The sequence below is a fragment of the Moschus berezovskii genome, chromosome 13, assembly GCF_049115385.1.
Source record: "Moschus berezovskii isolate FMDL1 chromosome 13, NW_MosBer_1.0, whole genome shotgun sequence".
Lineage (NCBI taxonomy): Eukaryota > Metazoa > Chordata > Mammalia > Artiodactyla > Moschidae > Moschus > Moschus berezovskii.
In genome coordinates this window covers 91,229,487-91,254,326 of record NC_142472.1, presented here as the reverse complement: position 1 = coordinate 91,254,326, position 24,840 = coordinate 91,229,487, and the positions used below count along the sequence as shown (strand labels likewise).

Here is a 24,840-nt window from a genome sequence, read left to right as displayed (position 1 = left end):
GTTTCCTCCTTCAAGCTGGGCCCAGAAATGTGATGTCTGGCTATGGAAAAGTGATATTAAACACAGTCATGTATATGGAAGCTTATCATGCAGCACGGTAACAATTATGCATATCATTAAATATGTCAAGCCCTGAAAGCTTTATTTCGCTACAGTATCAAAACATCCATATAAGTTCCATGTTTGTAGTTTGCTGCTTATGCAGCATGTTCATCTGCTTGCAACTTAAAAAATAAAAGCTAAAGGGAACACTGCTGCTGCTGCTGTCACTTCAGTCGTGTCCAACTCTGTGTGACCCCATAGACGGAAGCCCACCATGCTCCCCCATCCCTGGGATTCTCCAGGCAAGAACCCTGGAGTGGGTTGCCATTTCCTTCTCCAATGTGTGAAAGTGAAGTCGCTCAGTCGTGTCCGACCCTTAGCGACCCCACGGACTGCAGCCTACCAGGCTCCTCCATCCATGGGATTTTCTAGGCAAGGGTACTGGAGTGGCTTGCCATTGCCTCCTCCGAATTATGTGCTGAGCAAAAGTAATATATAAAATGAATTTTTTTAAAAAGCAGATAAAGAATACTACTTTAACAGAAAAATGGAAAAAGGACATACATTTACAAAAGAAATACAAATGGCCAACAAACACATGAAAAGATATTCAACTTTACTAATAAAAACATACAAACATGATATATAACATTTTTGCCAATCAGATGAGCAAAAAGAATAACAGAACACAGCATAGGAGAGGGTGCAGAAAAAAGAATATCTTCAACATTCCCACACTTGGAGATACATTTTTCTTTTTTTTTTTTTTTTTTTGGCTGTCCTTCACTCCTTCACAGCTTGCAGAGTCTTAGTTCCCCAAACAAGGACTGAACCCAGACCAAGGCAGTGAAGTGTCTAACCACTAGACCGCCAGGAAATTCTCCATTTTCAAGTACTACTGGAGGAAAAGTAAACTAGTTGGTATTTCAAAAAAATAGCTATGGACATCAAAAGCTCTTAAAATGTATATACTTTGATTCAGCAGACCTATTCTACAATTTATTCTAAGCAAGTAAACACAAGTACACATGATGTATAACTGAAATGTTAGTACAACACTGTTTATAAAATAAAAACCCAGAGACAATCTGAAAGTCTACCAATAAGGAATTGGTTAAACTACAGCACAACCAACACATAACACACTCACTAAAAATGATGAGCAGGATCTGTATATGCTGACTTGAAAAGACAGTAACAATACAGTAAGTGAAAAATAAAATTTTAAATGGTTTACAAAACAGCATAGAGTCTCCCACTTTTGTCAAAAATATACATACATGAAACAGAATAAAACTACCTGAATTGTTTAAAAATACAATATTATAGGGACTTCCCAGGACTCCACACTTCTACTTCAGGGGGCTCGAGTTTGATCCCTTGTCAGAGAATTAAGGTGCCACAAGCTGCACAGCGTGGTCAAAAAACAGAAACAAAACAAAAAAGGAGTAAAGTATTATAAATGCTGAAATGTTATTTTTAAATCTGTCACATGTTATTTGTGTACGGGAAAATTAAGTCTGCTAAATCTGTAAATGTGTGCTGACAATACTACTACTTGAATCAATGTTTACTGACTGTTGATTAAGTAACAAGCCAAGGGACACAAAAATGCCCTACTACAGGCAGCAAGAAAAGCAAAAAAAAAAAAGATGATAAACTCAGACTGAGTCAAAAATTGATTTTCACTACTGAAAAAAAATCAGATCACCTCTCAGCTGAACCAAATATTATGCACAATTTAAAAAAAAAAAGTTGATATATATTCTAAATTGTTTTTCAATAATATAGTGAAATAAATGCTTCTAATCAGGATCACGTGAGTATGGATAGCAACAATCCTTTTTCCTAAGAGAACCATCCTTGAAGAAGCTGTAAGTTTCAGACAGCAGGACACAGAAGATTGAGCAAACCAAGAAATACTGACAAAATACAGCAACTGATTACATAAAGGTTAAAAGATTTTTTGTATTCTTTTTGATATTATATCTTTGACTACAGAAATCTGCAGAATCTCAGCTGAATAAGGGAATTGCTGGATTAACTGGAGGGAACAGTCTCAGGCGCCAAGGACCAGTAGAAAATGAGGGGTCTGTAAACAGTTTTCCATGCCCTAACCCTGAGAAAAGAGACATTCACTTCTTTACAGAGCAATACAAGATATCTGGGAAAACTAATTTCAGATTAAGTGACCTGATGATTATTTCATCAGAAAACAAAAAGGACTAGATACACTGAACCCTACACTTTAATTTTTATCAATGTGTAACATCAGGAATCTGATATTCCCCAATTTACCAGTTCTCTTTTGAAGATAAAAAGTAAAAGCCCATAAAATAAGGTGAGTATTTGTCCTGAAGAACAGCAATAAAGGGGATGCAGTCTTGGAACTGTCTTCAGAGGCTGGCTACAAAGCCAGACCCAAAGAACTCAGGTGGGAAAAGCAGGAGATGGCAACTGTGAAGAGGAAAGAAAGCAGGCTGAATCCCAGAAGAGACAATGACAAAAGTGGGCCCTGGGGGCTTGTCAGCAAGGCCCTGCAACAAAAGATGTTAGCAATTCTATTCCAATTCACACTTCCTGTACAGAAAGTGATTCCTTTCATCTTTCTCAGCTTAGATTTACTTATCTTGACACACTACAAATGTACGTAACATTTTGCGTTTCCAATTCAGAAATTAAAGGTTGCCTCAAACACACTGGCTACAATGGGAACAGGAGGATATTCTTTTGTCTTCTTTCAGAGTTTTCCAAGACTGCATTATAAGGATTAGCAATCACTACCTCTGAAGCTTCTTCTCTCAAGGAACATAAACAGCAAAGTACACACTGAGAGCATATCACTGCTCAAAGTGCTAGATTCCTTTTCCTAAAACTCATGTGGGTTTTGGCCTTTTGTTTTCCATATCTTTTTTTTTTTTTTTTAAATAAATTCACTCTCAGGATACTGTTTTCTGGTTGCTAAAGTTTATATAGCTCCATATTTAATTCTGAGGGCCTAGATTCTTACTAATCTCAAGGTATCACTTTGCTACTTTATCTAATTTTTAAAGTCCATCTAGTCATCTACTGATTACAAAAGATAATCTAATCTTCCAGTGTGCTGAGTGATGGGGCTTAAAAAAATACAGGGAAAACATTCAAGTTCAAGATTAAAATGAACAGTAGGCATCAAAATCCAGTCCATCTTACAAATTATACATTACTTTTAAGATTAGAGAAAGCAGAAGCTCTTTTAAAACTAAAAGCAAAACTGGAAAGTTGAAAGATAGCCAGAATCTGGACTTTAAAAAAAAAAAATCAGGTTGAAATTCCAGCCTGGTTTCCCTTTTTCATTAAAATGTGTTCAGAAAATGCTCTAATATCAAGCTCCTGATTTTTCCCCCCCTTTAGCATGGTTGCATGTTTTGACTATAAAATTAGTTTAATGAGATAAACTTTGGGGACAAAGATTTTTTTAGGCCTACTAGCCTAGTTGTTTTTTCTTAAACTTCATTCACAGTGCATTCCTTGGATCCACCGAAACTGTTGCTAGTTCTCAGCATAACTCAAAGACTGTAACTCAAAGATAGATTCACCATTTACGATGCAACAGTCAGTTAAAACTGTTTTCTAGTCAAGGAGGAGTTGTTACTCTTCAAACATTCATTCCTAACCTTCCGGAAATGCCACTATTAAAAACCTTCCCTTGTTTCCTCAAGACGCTGTGACCCTTCTCACAAATCTATACTGAACAATTCCTCTGGTACATATTTCAAAATCTTGCTTTTCATTTGCACTACTGCTCTTTTTGTGGCCAACTGCAGCTTTAAACGTCTCTAACTCTAGAGATTTAGGGGTTAAAAAACACTTGAGGCCAACACTGCTCTTCCCTGTGAAAGAAGGTAAAGATGCAGTAAGAACTGTTTCCTATCACAAGTCTCCTGAAGAAAATAAAGTCAACAGCAGTCTAACATCAACAAACTAACAAGCTCAGAGTAAGTTTTCAGTATGAAATCTCATAGTTTTACCAACACATACGAAACTTAAGTTGGAGAGAGAGATTCTCTGACTGTGAAGTGGGCAACAGAGGACTTACAGGGAATTTAAAAGCCCCTCTCTCTGTCCAATGATGACGCTCTCACAGCACTGTGCTATACAAAGAAAGAACGTGCACTTTACTGTTTATCTTCCCCGCAAGGCTCCCTACTTCAAATATCTCAATCATGGCTGGGGATCTCTCTACAAAAATCCACCTCAATGTTCAAAGCACAAAACAAAGTTCAGAGGAATACAGTACCTAAGATGAAAACGGGATGAAAGAACCTACAGTCCTTTCTTCTTCTATTAATAGGGCACTGGTAGATTCGGGAGAGACGGAGAGGCAGGGAATATCAGCGGATGAGAAAAAAATAAATAACGGAGGAGGAGGAAAGAGAAGGTAGGGCACTAGGCTTTACTAATTACCTTACTTTCCTGACAGTTTCAAAGCATTTGGGGGGAGGGGGGTAGAGGAAGAACCCCCTATAGAAAAAACAACACTGTAAGAAGAATTGCATCTCGATTATCTTTTATTTTCAGCTCTATCTTTGGAAGCCAGGCCACTTAAGCTTTTACATCACTTTCCTATCTTATTACCTCTATGTTGTGGTTTGGTACTTCAAACAAACACTTTTTTGTTATTTTCCTTCTTCTTCTGGAGGAAAAAGATGGCACTGATTTGCCTAAAAGTACAGATGGGGGAAAAAAAAAAGTACGGATGGAAAGCATTATCTTGAGGAGTAAATGGTTCTTAATAACAGAACTATGGATTCCTCTATCCCTTTGACTGTCAGCACATCACTAAAGGCTAAAAGAAGGCTCAAGAGGGAGGTAACATCCCCCTTGTCAAGTCTCTGTTTCCTTGCTCCTGCGATATTAGCTTTGCCAAGTAACCCAATTCCCGTAAGTAAACATTACAGGTCTCTCCAAACTACTTCTATAAAATAATATCTTGCTTGACTAACCTTATAGAGCAGTCATTTATTTCTATAGCTGCTGAGCTGCTCTGCTGTTCTGTCTGCCTACATTCAGAAGGGAACCAAAATTCAAAATTTCATTTATTCTGGGCCAAAACCCAGACCTTTTGTCCTCCTTCCTAGATATGCTGCAACTTCAAGTTGGCTCCTCTGCCTAAATTAGTGGCACATGCTTTTGTTCTTTTAAGAACGAAAGAAAACACACCCCTTTTTCTCTTATTGAGGAAGGCACCTAACTCTGATAAAGGCCTCTAGGAAGATGCTACAATGCCTTGACATGTTTGCTGCTGCTGCTGCTAAGTCTCAGAGGCTACGGATGAATCTCACCGCCCTACCCCAGGGCAAACACACGGAGCGTCCAAGGGGGCAGAGGGGGAAAGCTCGAGGAGGAATATGCAGACTTTGCAAAACTGACGGGAGGGAAGAGAGGGGACAACATTCAGGACTAGAAACAGGAGGCAGTCCAGATGCTGCGACGCCGCCCGGCCCCGGGAAGCCCCGGCGCCCCCGCGCCCAGCCCTCGGCGCACTGCCCTCCCGCCAGCGGCCGCGGCCTCCCCCCACAGCCCCCAGCGGCCCGGGAGCGCCACACGCCCCCGCGGCGCCGACCGAGCCCCAGGGCTGGCGCAGGGAGCGCGGCGCGGAGGGAGCGCGGGCCGCCCTCCAACAGGCTGATCGGCGCGGGCTCGGGACCCAGAGGGTCAACCCCGTCCGCGGGCATCGGCCCGCCCCGGCGCCCAGCCCCAAACTCGGGCTCCTCCGCGCCCCGCCGGCCCGCCGCCCGCCCCGAGAAAGCCCCGAGACACCCCTCCACAGCGCTGCGCCCGCGGCTGTTGTTTCGGCGGCGACGCGAATAACGCTCCCTGAGGAGGAGGGGCCGCGGCCGCTGGTGCCTCCTCGGCACAGGGTCAGACCGAGGAGCGGGCAGCCGCGGCGGCACCTCCTCAGTCCCCACTCCCGACTCCTTTTCCCGCTGCGCCGGACGGGAAGGGGCCTGCACGACCCGGGGCTCACCTCACACCTCGGGGCCGGGCTCCCGGGAGGCTGCGACGCCGGCCGGGGGCGGCCGCGGGTCCCTCAGGTAAGCGGCATCAGCGACGAGCGCCGGCGAGCTTTTCCAACTGCCAGGGCGCGGGGGCGGGCGGGGGCGGGGAGCATGCGCGCGCACGTACGGCGCAGGCGCGCTGCGCTCGCTCGGCTGCGAGCTCGCATTTTGAGCCCAGCTTCTGGGTAGCAGTTAAATCAGAGAAGGCAGTGGTAACCCACTCCAGTACTCTCGCCTGGAAAATCCCATGGCCGGAGGAGCCCTGTAGGCTGCAGTACATGGGGTTGCGAAGAGTCAGACAGGACTGAGCGACTTTACTTTCCCTTTCCACTTTCATGCATTGGAGAAGGAAATGGCAACCCACTCCAGTGTTCTTGCCTGGAGAATGCCAGGGATGGGGGAGCCCTGGGACCCTTGGGCATCTCCCTTCTTCTCCCTCACGACTCCACACCAGCTCTCACACTGACCATGAAAACCCTCAAACCTGTTTCTTTCTTTTGCAGAAAAATTAGCTCTCTCTAGACAACAGAGGAAGGGTGGGGTAACGCAGGGAGTCTCCCCTTTTTAATCAGACATGCCCATTATGCACCTTTTCCCCAAACCCAACAGTAATTCCCTCCCTAAGAAGATTTTTGCCCTCATTTTAGACCAATCAGCTCAGCTTTAACCAGCTCTCCTGAGACAACATTTTTGTACTGCCTCACACATCTCTGTGAATCCTCACAGTGAAAAGTAGGCAGCATTATTATCCCCATTTCACAGACAAGGAAACTGAGGCTCTGAAAAGTTAAAGAACACAGCCAATGAGTGAATCAACATCCAGGCAAGGACTCCAAGCCAGGCGGGCCTTACTCGAAACTCTGTGCCCTCCACCACTGCCCCCGCCTTGAAGGCGCGGGTGTTTCTGTAGCTGGGAGGAAAAGCCCATTTTTAAAACAATTTCCAAGTGGCAGGAAAGGCCAGTGTGCTGCAGAGTCACGTGTGGAGCCAGGAAATAAGAACCCCTGATGCCGGGGTCATGCCAGCCTCCCAGAGCAGCTTCCAGCACTCCTGCTTCTTCCTGAGTCAGGCTCTTCCTTGACCAGAGTCACCACCATGAACACCAGGGCAAGTCCCGTCCTGCAAACAGTCACCTTGGGGCCGACCACACCATCTCCAGACGTCAGAGCTACAGAGAGGCGGCTGCAGACTTGAGGCTCTCTCAGACTACTTAATCACTGAGCATTCCTGGCAGGCAGGCACCATGCCCTTTCACCTCTACCCAGCAAGGGGCCAAGCTCAGGGGGCCCTCAATTCCACCCACCACCGTTCTTCCCTCCCTCGTGAGAAGAGGCCACCCCAACTTCAGTGACCATGGGCGCAGCTGCAGCTATTCGCGGAGCAGCTGCTGTGTGCCAGGCACTGTATACAATGACCTCCTCTCATCTTTCCAGCCCCAGGACTCAGTAGCAGTCAGCCCGTTTTACAGATGAGCAGACCGTCTAGCAAGATCACGGCAGTTTCTTGAACTTTCACAGCTTCTGCAGCAGAAGCTGGAATTGGAAACTAAGCTTGTGCAGCTGCAAAGCCGGTGCAGTTTCCACTACACAACACCCCTATTGGAGGGGATAGTAATCCGTCCCTCCTTTCCCAGGGTTCAGACGTCATTCTTCTTCTAGGGGAAGGCACAGAAGGCTGTGTTTTTGGGGCCAAAGCACGATTCCAAAAGCCAATGCAGCTGGTGGGACGAGGGATTGGGTGAAAGACTGCAGCAAGGATGAGCCTCTGGGTGAGTTGTCCCACCCCCGTGAGACCTGGGTCCCTCACTGGACTTAGAGATCAAAGAGACTCTAAGACCGAGCCTGAAATGCCAAGGGACTCCTGGGCACTTCCTGCCAGATGACTGTTTATAAACTGACAGAAAATCCACATGATACTAAATTCTGAAGATACAAAAATAGCATCCCTCTGGTGGGGAGGAATAAGTTGGGAGTTCAGGATTGACATACACACACTATTACGTTTAAAATAGATAATCAACAAGGACAGGGAACTCCGCTCTATATTCTGTAATAACCTAAATGGGAAAAGATTTTGAAAAAGAACAGATACATGTATATGTTTAACTGAATCACTTTCTTGAACACATGAAACACAACATTGTTAATCAACTGTTGTCGTTCAGTCGCTAAGTCATGTCCTTCTCTTTTCGACTGCAGCACAGTAGGCTTCCCTGTCCTTCACTCTGTCCTGGAGCTTGCTCAAACTCATGTCCACTGATGCCATCCAACCGTCTCATCCTCTGTCGTCCCCTTCTCCTCCTGCCTTCAATCTTTCCCAGCATCAGGGTCTTTTCCAATGAGTCAGTTCTTCGCATCAGGTGGCCAAAGGATTGGAGCTTCAGCGTCAGCATCAGCCCTTCCAGTGAATATTCAGGGCTGCTTTTCGTTTGGATTGACTAGTTTGATTTCCCTGCAATCCAAGGGACTCTCAAGAGTCTTCTCCAACACCACAGTTCAAAAGTATCAATTCTTAGGCATTCAGCCTTCTTTATGGTACAACTCTCAAATCCATAAATAACTACTGGAGAAACCATCGCTTTGACTATACAGACGTTTGTCAGCAAAGTGGCACTCCAATATAAAATTAAAATTTTAGAAAAAAGATCAAGCAAGTTGGGTGAAGGAGTCATGTAAAAAAGGTTATTTCTTTTTTACCAGAAACTGAAAATATATACTATAATAATTTTGAATGGTTATACTGTACTATGGCCACCTCATGCGACGAGTTGACTCACTGGAAAAGAGTCTGATGCTAGGAGGGATTGGGGGTGGGAGGAGATGGGGACGACAGAGAATGAGATGGCTGGATGGCATCACCGACTCGATGGACATGAGTTTGAGTGAACTCCGGGAGTTGGTGATGGACAGGGAGGCCTGGCGTGCTGTGGTTCATGGGGTCGCAAAGAGTCGGACACGACTAAGCGACTGAACTGAACTGTTTAAAATGATACATGTTGGGGCTTCCCTGGTGCTCCAGTGGTTAATACTCCGTGTTTCCAATGCCAGGAACCTGGGTTCAACCCCTGGTCAGGGAGTTAAGAGCCCACATGCTGTGCAGCGTGGCCAAAAAGTAAAATAATAATAAGAATAACAAATTAAAAAAGAAGGACTCATGTCAATGTTTCAAAGTGTACTTTTGTCCTAAATAAACTCACCTTTTTCTTTTGGGCTCTGCCATGCAGTATGTAGGGTCTTAGTTCCCCTACCATGGATTGAACCCCGTACCCCCTGCATTAAGAGCTTGGAGTCTTAACCACTGGACTGCCAGGGAAGTCCCTAAACTCATGGTTTAAGTGTCTGAAAGCTTAAAAGAAAAAAAGCACTGCCCCTCTTACCCATGCCCCCAGGCCTCCTTTGCATTGCCCTTTCTGATAGGAAGGGAAGGTAATTATTACTAGTTTCCCACGAGCCTCCAGAAGAGAATCTGTATATTTACAAGCATGGATGAGTTTTCTTTTGTCACACACATGAAGCACACTTCAAAAGCTACTCTGTTTCTTACCTCTTGTATCTTAGAGATCATTTCATAACTGCACATAAAGAACTACATCATTCTTTTTAGTAGCGGCCTAAAATTCCATTATATGGAAGCACCAGATTAATCAGCCCCTTGCATGCTCAGGCCCTTCAGTTGTTTTCAACTCTTTGCAACCCTGTGGACTGTAGCCCACCAGGCTCTTCTGTCCATGGAATTCTCCAGGCAAGAATACCGGAGTGGATTGCCATGCGCTCTTCCAGGGGTTCTTGTTGACCCAGGAATCGAACAAACATCTCCTGCAGCTCCTGCATGTCAATAGGCAGATTCTTTACCACTGAGTCATGGGGGAAGCCCCAGTCAGCCCCTTCCTGATGGACAATGAGGCTGTCTGCAGCGTTCATTGTTACAGACCATGACTATTTTGTAAATATTAGTTTGTGCACGTGTGCATATGAATGTAAGATCAATTCCTAGAAGTAGAATTGCTAGTGCTTATTAAATACAGTATGCACTTTAAAAATTCGACTGAATTTTGCCAAGCAACCCTCCAGAGAGGTGGCAGTGTGTTTAGACCACCAGCAATGAAAGGCAGCGCAGAGAGTGCTTTCCATATGAGGAATGACTGTTAGCTGCAAGAGCTGACCTGGGGGCCTGTGCGTGGACAGATATTCATCCTAGGACAAGTGACAAAGATCAGGCAACACCACCAACAGGCAAGCCACCCGTTTTACAGATGACAAAACAGGCACTGGGAATTGACAAGCTTCACCCAGGGTCATGGCCTGGGTCCTGTAAGCATGGGGCAATTTCCAGACAATATCTGTTTCACCCTCTGATCTCAGCTCTGATCTCTTGCGCTGACTTAGCAAAAACTTGGAGAACCAGCTCCTTTCTACTGTGAACTGAAAGCTGAGCCACCCACGTATTTCAGGGCTTTCTGAGTCACTGTATTCACCTCTACAAGAAACCGGGATCTATCACACACACACACACACACACACACACACTCACCCAGGGACTGTTTCCAACCAGGATGGGGCCCACAGAGCCCTGACCATTCACAGATCCAAGGTTCCAAGGTGAATAGCAGTGATTATCCTGGACATTCATCCACCAGCCTAAAGAACCAAAAATCTCACCAGACTCTCTCCGTGGTGACCGCTAGGTGGAGGGCAGTGAGGACTGGAAAGAAGTGAGAGGGACACGTGAGCCAGGAGTGTTCTCATTAGCCATTCTGGAGACAGAAATAAGCACAGCAAAAATAGTTCTCTGTCTTTGTACTTGGAAAGTACCTCACACCCACTAACTCACCCCACTTCACAGAACTTCTCTGAGTTATACCGGGCTGCTGCTGCTAAGTCACTTCAGTTGTGTCCGACTCTGTGTGACCCCATAGACGGAAGCCCACTAGGCTCCCCCGTCCCTGGGATTCTCCAGGCAAGAACACTGCCGGGCAGGGATTCTTATATTCACAGTCCCCGTTTGAGAGCTGTTAAAAAGGAACTAGGACTTCCTTAATGCTAGAGAGGTAAAGAGACTAGAGGCAGAGCCTAGGATTCAGAGGTTAAATCCTGGCCACACCCTGTTGTGCACTTGTGGTGAGCAATCTCCTGCAATACACGTCCACAAAAACCATCCCTTGTCTGCCCGCATGCAAAGCGAGTCACTCTGTCCCTAGAAATGTTGTTAGAGGCCCTCCAGTGCGTGGATAGACATGAATTCCTTTCTCTGGGTCCTCTTCTTTGTTTCAGCTCCATAAATACATCCTTTGTATGTACATCCAAGAAGACTCTTGGGATATTTCTGAGGGATACGTTTGCACTCTATCAGGTGCCTGGTATGGCCTCTGGAACATGAAAGGGAAAGTGAAGTCTCTCAGTCGTGTCCGACTCTTTGCGACCCCATGGACTATAGCCTACCAGGCTCCTCAGTCCGTGGAATTTTCCAGGCAAGAGTACTGGAGTGGGTTGCCATTTCCTTCTCCAGGGGATCTTCCCAACCCAGGGATCGAACCTGGGTCTCCCTCATTGCAGGCAGATGCTTTACCGACTGAGCCAGCGGTGCTGAATAAAAAATGTTTCTTCAGGGACTTCCCTGGTGATCCAGTGGTTAAGACTCCACTCTTCCAATGCAGAGGGCACAGGTTCCATCCCTGGTCAGGGAACTAGGATCCTACATGCCACACAGACCAAAAAAAAAAAAAAGGCTTTTTCAGTGTGTTTCTTCTGCTATATTTAAAATAGATAACCAACAAGGACCTACAGATCTAGCACAGGGAACTCTGCTCACTATTTTGCGGCAGCCTGGATGGGAGGGGAGTTTGAGGGAGAAGGGATACATGTATATGTATGCCTAGTCCCTTCACCGTTCACCAGAAACTGTTACAACATTGTTAATCAGCTATACCCCAATACAAAATAAAAGGTTTTGGCTTTTTTGTTTAAGTGTGTTTCTTGGTTGGCCGAAAGTATAGATAGATAAATGGACAGATGGAGAGATGAATGGGTAGATGGTTGGGTGGAGTATGGGTTTAATATGTTTCTGTGTTTGTTTTTTAACTTCCTTACACAGTATCCATTCTCCCTTCCAAATATCATCTTGATATCCTTTTATGGACTTATTTCTCCTCCAGGCTCTACAGTCTCAGGGGTACTGCGAAGCCCAGAGTTCTATCCTCTCCCAGCGAAGAAGCAAGCAAGTGACACCAGCTTGGCTGTTTACCCTCCCTCTTCTAGGACTATGAATCTTTAATAGATTGAGACGTGGATAGGAAACATGGCTGGGGTATATTTGGTTCAACAGTGGTACCCTGATGAGACTGTCCAGTAGCACTGCCGCCCAGATGTCCTGGTTTCTCACTTGCCCTTTTTCCAAGTCAGGTTCTCCAATGCTCTGTCCACTCTGTGAACTACTCAGCATCGCCCCCAGTACAATACCCTCCTGCTTAAGTTGTTTTCTACATTAATAAACAAAGAATTTTATTTTTTATTATTTTATTTCTATTTGGCTGTGCTGGATTTTCATTGCCGTGAGGGCTTTTTTTCTCTAGTTGCACAGGCGGGAGCTGCCCTCAAGGTGCAGTGCACAGGCTTCTCATTGCGGTGGCTTCCCTTGTTGTGGAGCACAGGCCCTAGGGCGTGTGGGCTTCAATAGTTGTGGCACGTGGGCTCAGTAGTTGTGGCTCCTGGGCTGTAGGGCACAGGCTCAGTAGTTGTGGCACAAAGGCTTAGTAGTCACACAGCATGTGGGATCTTCCTGGACCAGGGATCGAACCCGTGTTTCCTGCATTGGCAGGTGGATTCTTAACCACTGAGCCACCAGGGAAGCCCCGAAGAATTTTACATGTCACAGACGTAGAAATGAATGGAAAGGTGGCGGGGAGGGGGGGGCGGCAGCGGGTGGAGAAAGGGAAGGAGTGACGGAGGGAGTGAGGTGAAAGGACCGACCAGTACTGCCCACACAAGGACTTCATGAGCTAGGGAGTAAGGTGAGTCCCGGGCCTTGGTGAATCCCTTCCCTTGGACGGGAAGGAAGGAGAGATAATAAGATAACCCCTCAGCCTTAGCTGCAGGAGAAGTGATGTGAATCGATTTTAGGGGCAATAGCACACGTACCCCAAACTCTCCTCCGGAATACCACAAATCCTCTAGTTTTGTATCTTTCAACCGAGAACAGCCTCAGGAACAATACTGTCAAACCTCCACTTCCTAGATGAGGAAATGGAGGGCCTCAAAGGGCAGAGGTCTGCCAACATCTCACAAAGAGGACTGGAGCTGAACTGGGGCCAGAGCCCAGATCTAAATCCCTGTCCCCCCATCTTGTCACTGCCCAGAGCTGCCTCTGTCCAGAGTGACTAAGGTGCAGAATTTCCAAATCCCATTTTGAGAAAATTCCCCAAGGGGATTTCCTCGCGAATGCCTCAGGAGGTCCTAAGGTCCCTCTTTCTGTGGCCTGAACACTCTGTGGCCTGAACACTCTGCGGCCAGGGGTGAGTTGGGGGCAGGTTGGAAAAGAAACAGGAGACTGCAGACCCCCAGCCCCAGGCATGGTTGCAACAGGCAAGAGGTCAAGGGGGTCTCAGAACCAGCTCTTAAAAGGGGGCAGAATCCAGACCGCAGTCACAGAGCCCTGTGAGATTCTGAAACTTGTGTTACATCCTTTGTCAGTCTGTCTGTGAAACTTTGAAAAAGGGGTCTGTGTGCTGGCCTGCAGGGCCAGCCAGGAAAGGGGAAGTGGGGACCAGGTCTCACCCAGTGGCCAGGCTCAGAGGACGAGAAATCCAGGGCCTGAGTCTCTGAAATCTGCCACACAGAAGGCAGGAAAGTTCAAGGCAGGCCTGAGTCATTACAGTTTTTTGTGTGCTTTCTGCCTAATAACGAAATAACACCTGAAATATCTAGCAATGCCTAAAATATCCAGCACAGTGCTGAACAGCTAGTGGAAAATCACCGTCAATTTCCCTCACCTGCCCCCATGTCTCCTGACGCTGAGCTGAGCTGAATACCTCTCCTGGGCTGGGGGTAGGGGTGGGGGCCGAGTATCATAAGGGAGGAAACTCTGGGGCCTGACATTTGGGAGAACAGAGAGAAGGCATTGCTTTCTTTATGTGCTGGTGCCAGGATTGGCGATGGGCTGTCAACTGGTTGCCTCCTTTCATCCTCTGGGATGTCCCAGGAGCTAGGAGTTTCTGGCCTGTTCCTAGAAAGGAAACCGAAGTGTCAGTTCAGTCAGTTCAGTCGCTCAGTCGTGTCCGACTCTCCGCGACCCCATGAATCACAGCACGCCAGGCCTCCCTGTCCATCACCAACTCCCGGAGTACACTCAAACTCATGTCCACAGAGTCGGTGATGCCATCCAGCCATCTCATTCTCCGTCGTCCCCTTCTCCTCCCGCCCCCAACCTTTCCCAGCATCAGAGTCTTTTCCAGTGAGTCAACTCGTCGCATGAGGTGGCCAAAGTATTGCAGTTTCAGCTTTAGCATCAGTACCTCCAATGAACATCCAGGATTGATCTCCTCTAGAATGGACTGGTTGGATCTCCTTGCAGTATAAGGGACTCTCAAGACTCTTCTCCAACACCACAGTTCAAAAGCATCGATTCTTCGGCGATCAGCCTTCTTCACAGTCCAACTCTCACATCCATACATGACCACGGGAAAAACCATTGCCTTGACTAGACGGACCTTGGTTGGCAAAGTAATGTCTCTGCTTTTTAATATACTATCAAGGTTGGTCATAACTTTCCTTCCAAGGAGCAAGCGTCTTTTAATTTCATGGCTGCAATCGGCATCTGCAGTGATTTTGGAGCCCAAAAAAACAAAGTCTGACACTGTTTCCACTGTTTTTCCATCTATTTCCCATGAAGTGATGGGACCAGATGCCATGATCTTTGTTTTCTGAATGTTGAGTTTCAAACCAACCTTTTCACTCTCCTCCTTCACCTTCATCAAGAGGCTTTTGAGTTCCTCTTCACTTTCTGCCATAAGGGTAGTGTCATCTGCATATCTGAGGTTATTGATATTTCTCCCATCAATCTTGATTTCAGCTTGTGCTTCTTCCAGCCCAGCGTTCCTCATGATGTACTCTGCATATAAGTTAAATAAGCAAGGTGACAATATACAACCTTGACGTACACCTTTTCCTATTTGGAACCAGTCTGTTGTTCCATGTCCAGTTCTAACTGTTGCTTCCTGACCTGCATACAGGTTTCTCAAGAGGCAGGTCAGGTGGTCTGGGATTCCCATCTCTTTCAGAATGTTCCACAGTTTATTGTGATCCACACAGTCAAAGGCTTTGGCATAGTCAATGAAGCAGAAATAGATGTTTTTCTGAAACCGAAGTGTAGACGAGTTAATAACTCGACCAAAGATATACAGAGAGTAAATGATCTGTTTGTCCCCGCCTTCGCCAGGCTTTCTCCTAGGGTCTAGGGACAGCGGAAGGGGGCTCAGAAAGTGCTCACAGAGAAAGGGGAAGCCTGCAACAAACACGCAAAGTAAAACCAAGAACAGACTCCCAAGTGTCAGGAGGAGGAGGCCCTGAAATTGCCCCATCCCCCATCCCCAGCAATTTTGGAAGAACCTATCCTTCTGTCCGGGCCTTGATGCCCCACCTCCAGGGCGCCTTGTGGTGGGCTCCTCCAGTACCCCCCCAAACCTGTCCCGAAGCGAAAGGGGTGAGCACACGAGCAAACACACCACCTGTGGTCTCCAGCCGTAGTAAACAAGCAGGGTGCACACAGCCCCTGTCCTGTGTGGTGAAGGAGCCAGCAGAGGGGAGGCTGAGAAGCTGCAGCCCTTCGACCCTGCTGTGGTTGAACCCGGAGAAAGGGTGTCATGGTCGGTGCCCTGACAGTGAGATGTACCAGGGGATGGAAAAGGGAAGAGCGGCCCAGAATAGGATGACAGGATGAGCAAACCGCAGCTGGGCCCCCTGGGGCTCCTGAGCACAGGGCTTCCTGTGTCCCCGTTTCTTTGATTAACGGCCTTCATTCAGCCTCCATGACCTTCCCTGAGTTCCACTGGGCAGATTCAGGCAGTTGTTAATTAGGGAAAGGAGGGGATGAGAGACCAGGGAGAAACAGTGGCAGCTGCTCACGTGGAGTAGCTGTCCCCATGTCGGCGTTTCTGTCATCGAATGTGCCGTTGCTGCTCTAGTGTGACCGCCCGCCCCCGGGTGGTAGGGGTTTGTAGATGGCAGCCGCCAGGCTCGCTCTCCTCGGCTCATCCTCCCTCTAGAAGGTTCCCCAGACCCTCAGTAGGAGTGGGCGCTGCTGCGGGTGTGAGTGTGTCCTCGTGCCCCGTGTGACGTTGCACGGCTAGCCGCACTCTGTGTTTGCACGCTTCCTCCCGCGCTCCTGGGATCGGGCAGCATGGCGGGAACGCAGAGACTGGATTCCGCTGCAGTCAGGACTTGCTCCTGCTGAGCTTCGGGGTGAGTACTGGCCGGCCTGGTCCCGCGGGGGCACGGAGGCCACGCCCTGAGAGTGGAGGGTCAGCGGGTCTCCGGAGGTCGGCCGGCGAGAGCCCTCAGCAGCAGAGAACGTGACCTTGGCGCATGGCTGGTGCCGGACTGGTCAGAGCTTGGCCTGAGGCTCCCGCGCGTCTGTGCGCACGGGTGTCCCTCCCACAGCGGCAGTGCTGCTGGCCATGCCCTGCGTGCACGGTCTCGGAGGGAGCAGGGCCCAGGGCGTCAGGGTTCTCGAGGCTGCCCTGCCAGCGTTTCTCACGGAGGTGCACCGGCAGCTGGGGCTTGGCCGCCGCTGAGGGGCCACCCTCCCTTGCAGGTGCTGCTCTGGGCGGTCCTCTGGTGGGGCCGGCCCGGGGGCCCAGCTCTGCTCGAGCCGCTCTGAGGGCAGGAGGCTGTCTGCTCTGTCCTGTTCTCTCAGCTAGAAAGCTGGATTGGGTTTTGGGGATTGTTACCAGCAGCTTTTAGCTATACGTCAGAATAAAGTCCGCCACAGAGTTCTCTCCTTCATCTGCTTGGTCCTCCGTGTTTCTCTGAATTCTCAAAGCCCCTGAAGCCCTGAATGGGGTTGGGGGGGGGGTGTGTCTGGAGGGGCAGGGGCTCGGGCACCAGCCGCCGTCCCAGGACTGACTCGTCTGTGTGTTTCCAGTTTACCCACACTACTTCTACAGGTGATTAGACAGCGTCCAGGATACGACAGAGACTACATTTTCAACTCGATGCAATCTTTAATCTGTTGATACTTGTTATATGGACCCGAAGATACTTTATGACAGGGTTTTTAATTAGTGAAAAGCTCATGGATACCATAGAGAAAATAATTTTAGAATTTCATGTTTCTTATGTTTATGTAAACTTATGACTTCATTTATATAATTACTTACTTGTATATTCAGGCTATAAATATCCTTTCAGATCAATTCGTGTTCTGATACCTGATTTTAGTCTTTCAAATGAATGTACTGTAGTGCTTGTCTGTATCAATCCTATGAACAAATATAGGGCGTTTGTAAATGATGCATTTATTGTAATTATTCTTGTTTAATTTTTACATGTTAAACCATGAGAGAAAGGCTTTTCCTGCGATTGTAAAATCATCATGACACGGTGTGCATTCTCCTTCCAGAATGTAACCGAGCTCTCCAACAATCACTCTGAAATCAGCAAACTTAATTCCAACCAATGGTTGTTGGATTTTAACGACTGACCTAAACCGTACTTTTTCTGGCAAGAAATGCTTTTTCTCTGCAGCGCGAAGCGATTTAAAAGTACTGGGTGTTAAATGTGAGCTTCTGATGAAATTTGGGCTGAAAGGATGACTAGAAGACGACTATGAAAATCTCTCCGATAACCTAGTCTCTGGACTCGGATCCCTCCTCTCCGGTGAGACTCTTCGGGGACCAATCGTGATGCCCTGCACCTGCTGCGGAGCCATCCAGCTGGACAGCGAAGGTGCCACTTCCCAGAAAGACAGCGTAGTGCAGCTCTGACAAAGGCCTTATTTGTATGTAAATCATCTTTTTACATCTGTTTCTAAACATGTTTAAAGAATGGACCTAGGCGTACATTTTTAGATTGCAATGACATAGCCATTCTGGATTGTATAAGTAGCAAATGTAACTTTTACTTTTTCAGCGGCACATTAAAAAAGCCAGCAAGAGATGCGTTCAGATCACGGTGTGATATTTATTATGCAGCTGGATCTCGGTAGACAGAGACAGCATGTCTCTTTACATGTGGGTTCTGCCTTTAATTTACTCGTACAATTCATTCTTACTGTTCTGTTTTCCTATTAATCTTTTGTGAACTTCCTGAATATGTGACAAAGTACGAACAGTCTACTTTTGAACTTTTTTTTATTGCAGTATTATTTATTGCTTTCTTTCAATAAAGTACTGAAGCAAAATTTCCCACTGCCAATCAAGAGTGCCGAGGGTAAGCTGTCCTCTCCCTGAGAACAGACCAGAGCTGGTAATGGGAGCCCGTGTCATCACACGGGCATTCTGTTAGAAGTCGATGGATACAATGGAAAGGCCAGAAGGCGAAGACATAGGTGTCCCCAAAGGACGACCGACGGGGTGTTCATGCCCTTGGCTCCGGAGCCAAGAGGCTCCATCACTTCAGCATCTGCCGGGGGCAGGTCCTCTCCCATCATCAGACCCTAGTCCAGCATCAGGCCATCCCCCAGCATCAGGCCCTAGTCCAGCATCTGACATTCCCCCTGCATCAGACCCTCCCCCAGCATCAGATCCTAGTCCAGCATCAGCCCTTAGTCCAACATCATGCCCTCCCCGAGCATCAGATCCTAGTCCAGCACCACGCCCTCCCCCAGCATCAGACCCTAGTCCAGCATCAGAAGCCCCCCCCAGCATCAGACTCCCTCCCCCCTCAGCATCAGACCATCCCTCCCAGCTTCAGGACCTAGTCCAGAATCAGACCTTCTGGGGCATTAGACCCTGCCCCAGCGTCAGGCACTCCCCCAGCATCAGACCTTAGTCCAGCATCAGAGGTTACCCAAAATATCAGGCCCTAGTCCAACATAAACCCTCCCCCAGCATCAGGCCCTATTCCAGTAGCAGGCCCTCCCCAAGCATCAGACCCTAGTCCAGCATCAGACACTCGCCCAGCAACAGGCCCTCCCCAGCTTCCGACCCTAGTCTTGCATAAGACGTTCCCCTCAGCATCAGAAGTTCCCCAAATCAGACCTTCCTCCAGAATCAGACCATCCCACAGTGTCAGGCACACCCCGTCACAGACCCTCCCCCAAAATGAGACCCTAGTCCAGCATCAGGCCCACCCCCACCCTCAGACCCTCCCCAGGCATCAGACCCTTCCCAGTATCAGGCCCTCCACCTCCAGTATGAGGTGTGGCATCCCCACTTTTCTGACACTCCTTAGCACACTCAGGCAGTCCCAGTGCAGCAGGACAATAGCTCTTGCAGGAGGTGCATTTTTATGAATCACCTGCGGAGCAGCAGCAGCTGGGGTTCCTTTCAGGTCAAGGACAGGCGAAGAGGAGGCACTTGTGCAGGAGGCAGTGGTGGCTGAGGGCACGTTCCCCAGCTCTGCATCCTCCCCGAGGGTGGGGGAGGGCCTGATGCTGGACTAGGGGCTTTGCTTTCCTGCTCTCTCACGGGCCCCAGGGCGGTGTCCTTCCAGATTCACGGTCTCCTTGATGTCTCAAGCCCAAGACCTGAGTTGCGTCCCAGTCCTGCATGGCAGAGGGCTGGGAACACCCAAGATCAAGGGCTGAAAAGATCCCGGGGGACAGCCGGGCCCCAGAGGGTGGCAGGGCAGGGGATGAGCCTGGCCGCCCACAGAGGGCCCCGCAGCAGCACTGGAAGGAGAACAGTGATGTGTTAGCTCACTAGGGGATGCTGCCCGGCCTAGCGCTCAAGAGATGTTACCGCCGGCAGCTCTGTGGACGCAGGAAGCCTGGTGAGTGACACTACTCCACTTGGGCCGTGTGGGTGGGCACTGCTGACCATGGCCTCGGTTTCCGTTCTGGTTCTACTGTCCCTCCGAGGGCTGACGGGTTCCTCTTCCGAACGGTACAGGTATTCTCTTTATGTGGGTTAGCGCATCCCTGCTTGTTTCCGTCAGCACTGCTGTCGCTCATCCTGCGTTTCCCTCTTTACAACCTGTGCTTGCTGCTCTTCTGGTTTAACTTAGGAGCATGGAATTGTAGCATGTATATTATCATAAGTGACCAGTCCAGGTTCGACGCATAAATTTTCCTCTGTTCATTTCTTTGCATTTGTGCTTTTTTAATAAAATTCTTTTTTAGAAATTAAAAAAAAAAAAATAAAGAATTGAATATGTCAGTGAAAAAAAAAAAAAAAAAACTTAGGAGCAGCCCTTATTTTCTGCATTTCCTAGTTGTCAGCGTTCACTGGGGCTTTCCAGGTGGCACTCGTGGTAAAGATCCTGCCTGCCAATGCAAGAGATAACAAGAGACGTGGGTTCGATCCCTGGGTCAAGAAGATGCCCTGGAGGAGGGCATGACAACCCACTCCAGTATTCTTGCCTGGAGAATCCCCTGGACAGAGGAGCTACTGGGCTACAGTCCCTGGGCTTGCAGAGTGTCGGACACGACTGAAGCAGTTCAGCACACACTCAGGTTTTAGTTCAGTCGCTCAGTTGTGCCCGACTCTTTGCCGCTCCATGGACGGCAGCACTCCAGGCTTTCCTGTCCTTTTCACTATTTCCTGGAGTTTGCTAAAACTCTCGTCCATTGAATCAGTGATGCCATAGAACCATCTCATTCCTGTTGCATCCACCGGAGAGGTGGCTGGGGTTCGGCAAAGTGCCCGGTCCCACTGCGTGGGTGTGAATCTGCCTCACCGCTCCCTAACCGCGGGGCCATGTCTCCTCTGTAAATCGGGAGGTGGCAGCCCCTGCTTGGTGAGGGGCACGCGCAGCATCTGGTACACAGTCAATGCAGCATCCCTCGCAGTGCTGTATTTCTGAATAACAGGGAGAGATGTAATAACCTGCTCCTTTTCCCCTCTTGTCCCTAAACTGTGCTCCAGACCACATCTGCGTTACTTACCCCTGTACATCCCACACCCAGCACAAACAAGACACTCAGCAAATATCTGGCTGGAGAGGCAGGAACACACCCTGTCCTCCAGGAGATGGCGCCGAGTGAGGTGGGGGCCTGGTGATGACACTGTGTGCTGAGGAGCCCCCAGGAGGACCTGCGCGGCTGTGGGGTGGGACGGGGGCTGTAGGCAGAGCCCCTGACAGGCTCCTGGGGGTGGGGACGGTGGCAGGAAGGAGGGGGCTCTTCCTTGTGGGCTGTCCACAGATTGTACCTCACCCCTCACTGATGAGCACTTAGCCGTTTCCAAACACCTGTCACTGTTCTGGAGGAAACAACCATTGCCCAGCTCCTACTCAAGCAATTTCGGAGAATATGTTTCTAGCATTGGAGTATAAACATCTGCTTTATTCATTCCATGCTCCCTTCGTCCACCCATCCAGCCAGCCATCTGTTCATCCATCTATCCACTCACTAATCTATCCACCCATCCACTGACGAATTCATCCATCCATCCACCCAACCACTCATTAACTCATCAGATCATCTCAGACCCACCGAGAAGATAGACGCCTCCTCCGCTCCTGCTCCCAGGAGGACCCCCAGCGTGAGTGACAGGTGCCTCCTGGGGATGACGGGGGAGACGCAGAAGGGACATGCCTGCAGGCCCCCTAACTCCGAACGGTGAAGCACCCACCTGGTCCGAATGCCTCCTTGCCGGGGTGTCCAGGCCGGCCCTTTTACTTCTTTTGAAATATGCGGCTGATGGAGTACCTGATGCTTTTGTTTTTTGCTGCTTTGTGTGGCAAGTCCTGGCTGCTGCTGCTGCTGGGGTTGCTCCCGGGGCTGTCCTGGGAGCCTGTCGAGCTTCAGGGAGAGAAAACGACCGTTATCCAGCACCCTCGTGCAAACATACACCCGTCCACAGGACCTACTGATAGAACTGGGCACCCAGCAACCTCCGCGCCTCAACCTCACAGCAGACCGTGGAGTCTCCTTCACCAAGCACACTCCACACGAGCAATGCAGACTCCTGGCCACAGACAACCACCCGGGAAAGCTGCAATTCCCTGCCTCTAGCTCTCGCCCAAGGAGGGCTTGACTCCAGGCCAGCTGGTGCAGAGGGCGCTCCAACCTTCCCTCAGGGTCGCTGCTCGGCAGGTGACGACACTCCCAGGGAAGGCGAGCTCCCCCGCTCTGGGCAGTCCCCCTGCCTCCCGCATGGTGACTGCCCCTGGCAGTGGCAGGAGAGCGACGGTCACCATGCAGGGCTGCTGGTCAGGTGACCACACGTGCCCTCCATCGAGCGCTGCCTGGCTCAGGACGGGAGTTCAGCAGGTGGTCGTCTGAGTGAGGACAGTGTCAGTCACGGGAGTGGACAGAGTCTCCTGAGAGGAGACCCTTGAGGAAAAGGGAGGGACCCTCAAGAGTGAACCCGAGAGGCAAGGGGCCGCCACCGGCAGGAACGCGCCCCGGGCTGGGCAGACCTCTAGCAAGAGCAGGAGGAAAGCTCCCACAGGAGTCAATCCATCGAGACGGACGTTTCCTAAAATCACTGAGGTCACTGAGCTCTCCTCCCCCAGCACCTGAAGTCCACCACTAAACCCAGGCACCGAACCCAGTGGGATTCATGTAAAATCATCCTTGCAACTCTTTCAAGACAAGAGGCGCAGGGCTCCTGAAACTGATGCCGAGGCGCACAGGCCCCTTACTTGCAGGCGTCCCTGATTGCCTCGTGGCTGGCTGTGCGCAGCGACCCCGTGTGCAGCCGGTCCAGCCGAAGGGACCGCGGTGGGGCAGGGGTCGAGGTTTTGCCTTCGATGCCTCCTACCTCTTCCCGGATAGCTGGCGGCTGAGGGAATGAGGTAAGTGTAAAATTGGGTAACAAAAGACTGTCGTAAAAGGCAATCTCACAGGCTTTACATTATAACCAGAAACTTATTTGAAAATCTATTAGCTATGCTTTCCCCCAAGTACAAAATAAACCCTTGTTATAGCTTAATGCCATCTTAAAGGACTGTCTTGTTCAAGAGAGGCAGGGTTGTGGGGCAGCGAGAGCACCCGACTGAGTGCAGAGACCCCGGACCAGAGCCTCCCTGCAGCCGGGCTCTGCCCTCCCTGGAATCCAACAACAAGATGGCCCTGCCGGGCAGGAGGGCAGAGCGATGCCAGCACCGTGAACCCTGCATGGCATGAACTGCCCTGATGAAAAGACTGTGCTCATCGCCAGACGCTGCTCAGAAGCACCAGTTTCGAGAGTAAGAAGAAACCTCTCAGCAAAGCCGTCCAGACCTTTCTGTTTGAAGGAGGAAAGGACACCGCTTGTGCCACCACCCAAGAGCATTTGTAGTGATGATGCAGGTTACTGGAACCCATCACGACCAGAGAAACACAGAAAAGGTACCTAACCCCTCCATTCGAACACCATGGGTCTGGCTTGTATTTCTCGGGAACACACAGACTGGGGGCTACACCCTGAAGTGCTTACACACAGTTCGAGTGTAATTTGCTCACTGTGGTTTCCATAAAGCACCCCTAGGTCTCACTAAGAGATGATCTTGTATCAACCTAGAGCAGTGGAATGGGGAGGGAGATTTGAGTTAGGTTCAAAAGGGAGAGGACATATGGGTGCCTACGGCTGATCCATGTTAAGGTTTGACAGAGCGGCACACCCAGGACACCAACCCCAGGGTGACGGCGCTGCCCTGCTGTGCCCAGCAGGAGGGCTCCCGGGCACTGAGCTGCCTGAACCAGAGTGCGGTTGCCCGAGTCCTGCAGGAAGGCCCCAGGAGTGCTCGGTCAGAGGGCTGGGAGCAGGAGAGGGACAAGGAAGGCCAGCCCTTGGGGCACTGGACTCCAACAACAGGGGCTCATCCAAGTGACCCGAGGGGAGCGGCACCGAGCTCCCTCCTGATGCTCCTTCCATCAGGGATGCCGTGATGGACACGAGAGCCTCAGGAGGAAAGCGGGCTGGACGGCACCACGGGTACGCGTCCAGGCTCTGATCAGACCAGTCCGCACCACACTGCTGTGTGTGTGAGCCTGGGCACGGTGCCCAGCCTCTCTCAGCCTCAGTGTCCATGTCTGCTGAATAGGGATAACAGCAGCCTGGACCTCACCTGGGTGTCTGCGGGATGAGATGACAGACTCGCAAAGCACTCGACACGGTGCCCGGCACACAGTCTCCTGCACACTGCTACCCACCGTCAGTAAATTGGCTTCCCGCAAATCTAACATCTATGTCTTTTAAGAAAATCTAACAGTCACGTCTTTTAAGAAAACACTGAGCATAAATTCCACGGTGGTCCAGAGGTTAGGACTTGGCACTTTCACTGCCGGGACACTGGTCTGATCCCTGGTTGCGGAACTAAGATCCCATAAGCTGTGCAGCATGGCCAAAAGAATAAGTAAAGAAAATTTAAAAAGTAACCAATGATACTATGTCTATTATAAATAAGCATGAGATGATTAGAAGGCAAACAAGTGGGAGAAAGGCAAACTGTTACAATTGTCCCAACGAATGACCTATTTCCAACAGAACCATCAGCATGTTTTACGTGGTGGGTGAGTTTCATTACTTCCATTAAAACATCAATTATTCACCAGTACATAACCACATAGTGTTCATTCACGTTAAACGATAAGGACTATCTAACACTTCACAGAGAAACAAAGGCATGCTAAAGTTCTAAGGAGTTTACCTTTCAACGATGCTTCCTTAAATCACTAG

General features: G+C 49.2%; 2 protein-coding genes and 1 long non-coding RNA gene across 10 annotated transcripts in view; 1 reads left to right on the top strand and 2 right to left on the bottom strand.

The window, feature by feature from the left end:
• LOC129557884 (liprin-alpha-1-like) overlaps positions 1–6,174 on the bottom strand; it is a 149,939-nt gene extending 143,765 nt beyond the window's left edge. For 6 of the 8 annotated variants that reach the window (XM_088842799.1, XM_088842798.1, XM_088842797.1 and 3 more), the window contains exon 1: positions 6,053–6,172. The gene's annotated coding sequence lies outside the window, so the exon portion shown is untranslated. Of the gene's footprint in view, positions 1–6,052 lie in introns of all 8 variants that reach the window. The other 2 variants (XM_088842800.1, XM_088842803.1) reach the window with 2 other exon arrangements.
• LOC148775899 (uncharacterized) lies at positions 5,984–12,550 on the top strand. The gene is made up of 3 exons (XR_016038924.1): positions 5,984–6,119; positions 7,742–7,851; positions 12,235–12,550. It is a non-coding gene; the product is annotated as an uncharacterized LOC148775899 (long non-coding RNA).
• A 7,480-nt stretch (positions 12,551–20,030) lies between these two features.
• LOC148775898 (liprin-alpha-1-like) overlaps positions 20,031–24,840 on the bottom strand; it is a 75,923-nt gene continuing 71,113 nt past the window's right edge. The window contains exons 10-11 of the mRNA XM_088842833.1: positions 21,808–21,977; positions 20,031–20,498 (exon numbers count right to left, since the gene is read on the bottom strand). Of these exons, the coding sequence (XP_088698959.1) occupies positions 20,450–20,498; positions 21,808–21,977 (219 nt within the window). The 3' untranslated portion in view covers positions 20,031–20,449. The remainder of the gene's footprint in view (positions 20,499–21,807; positions 21,978–24,840) is intronic.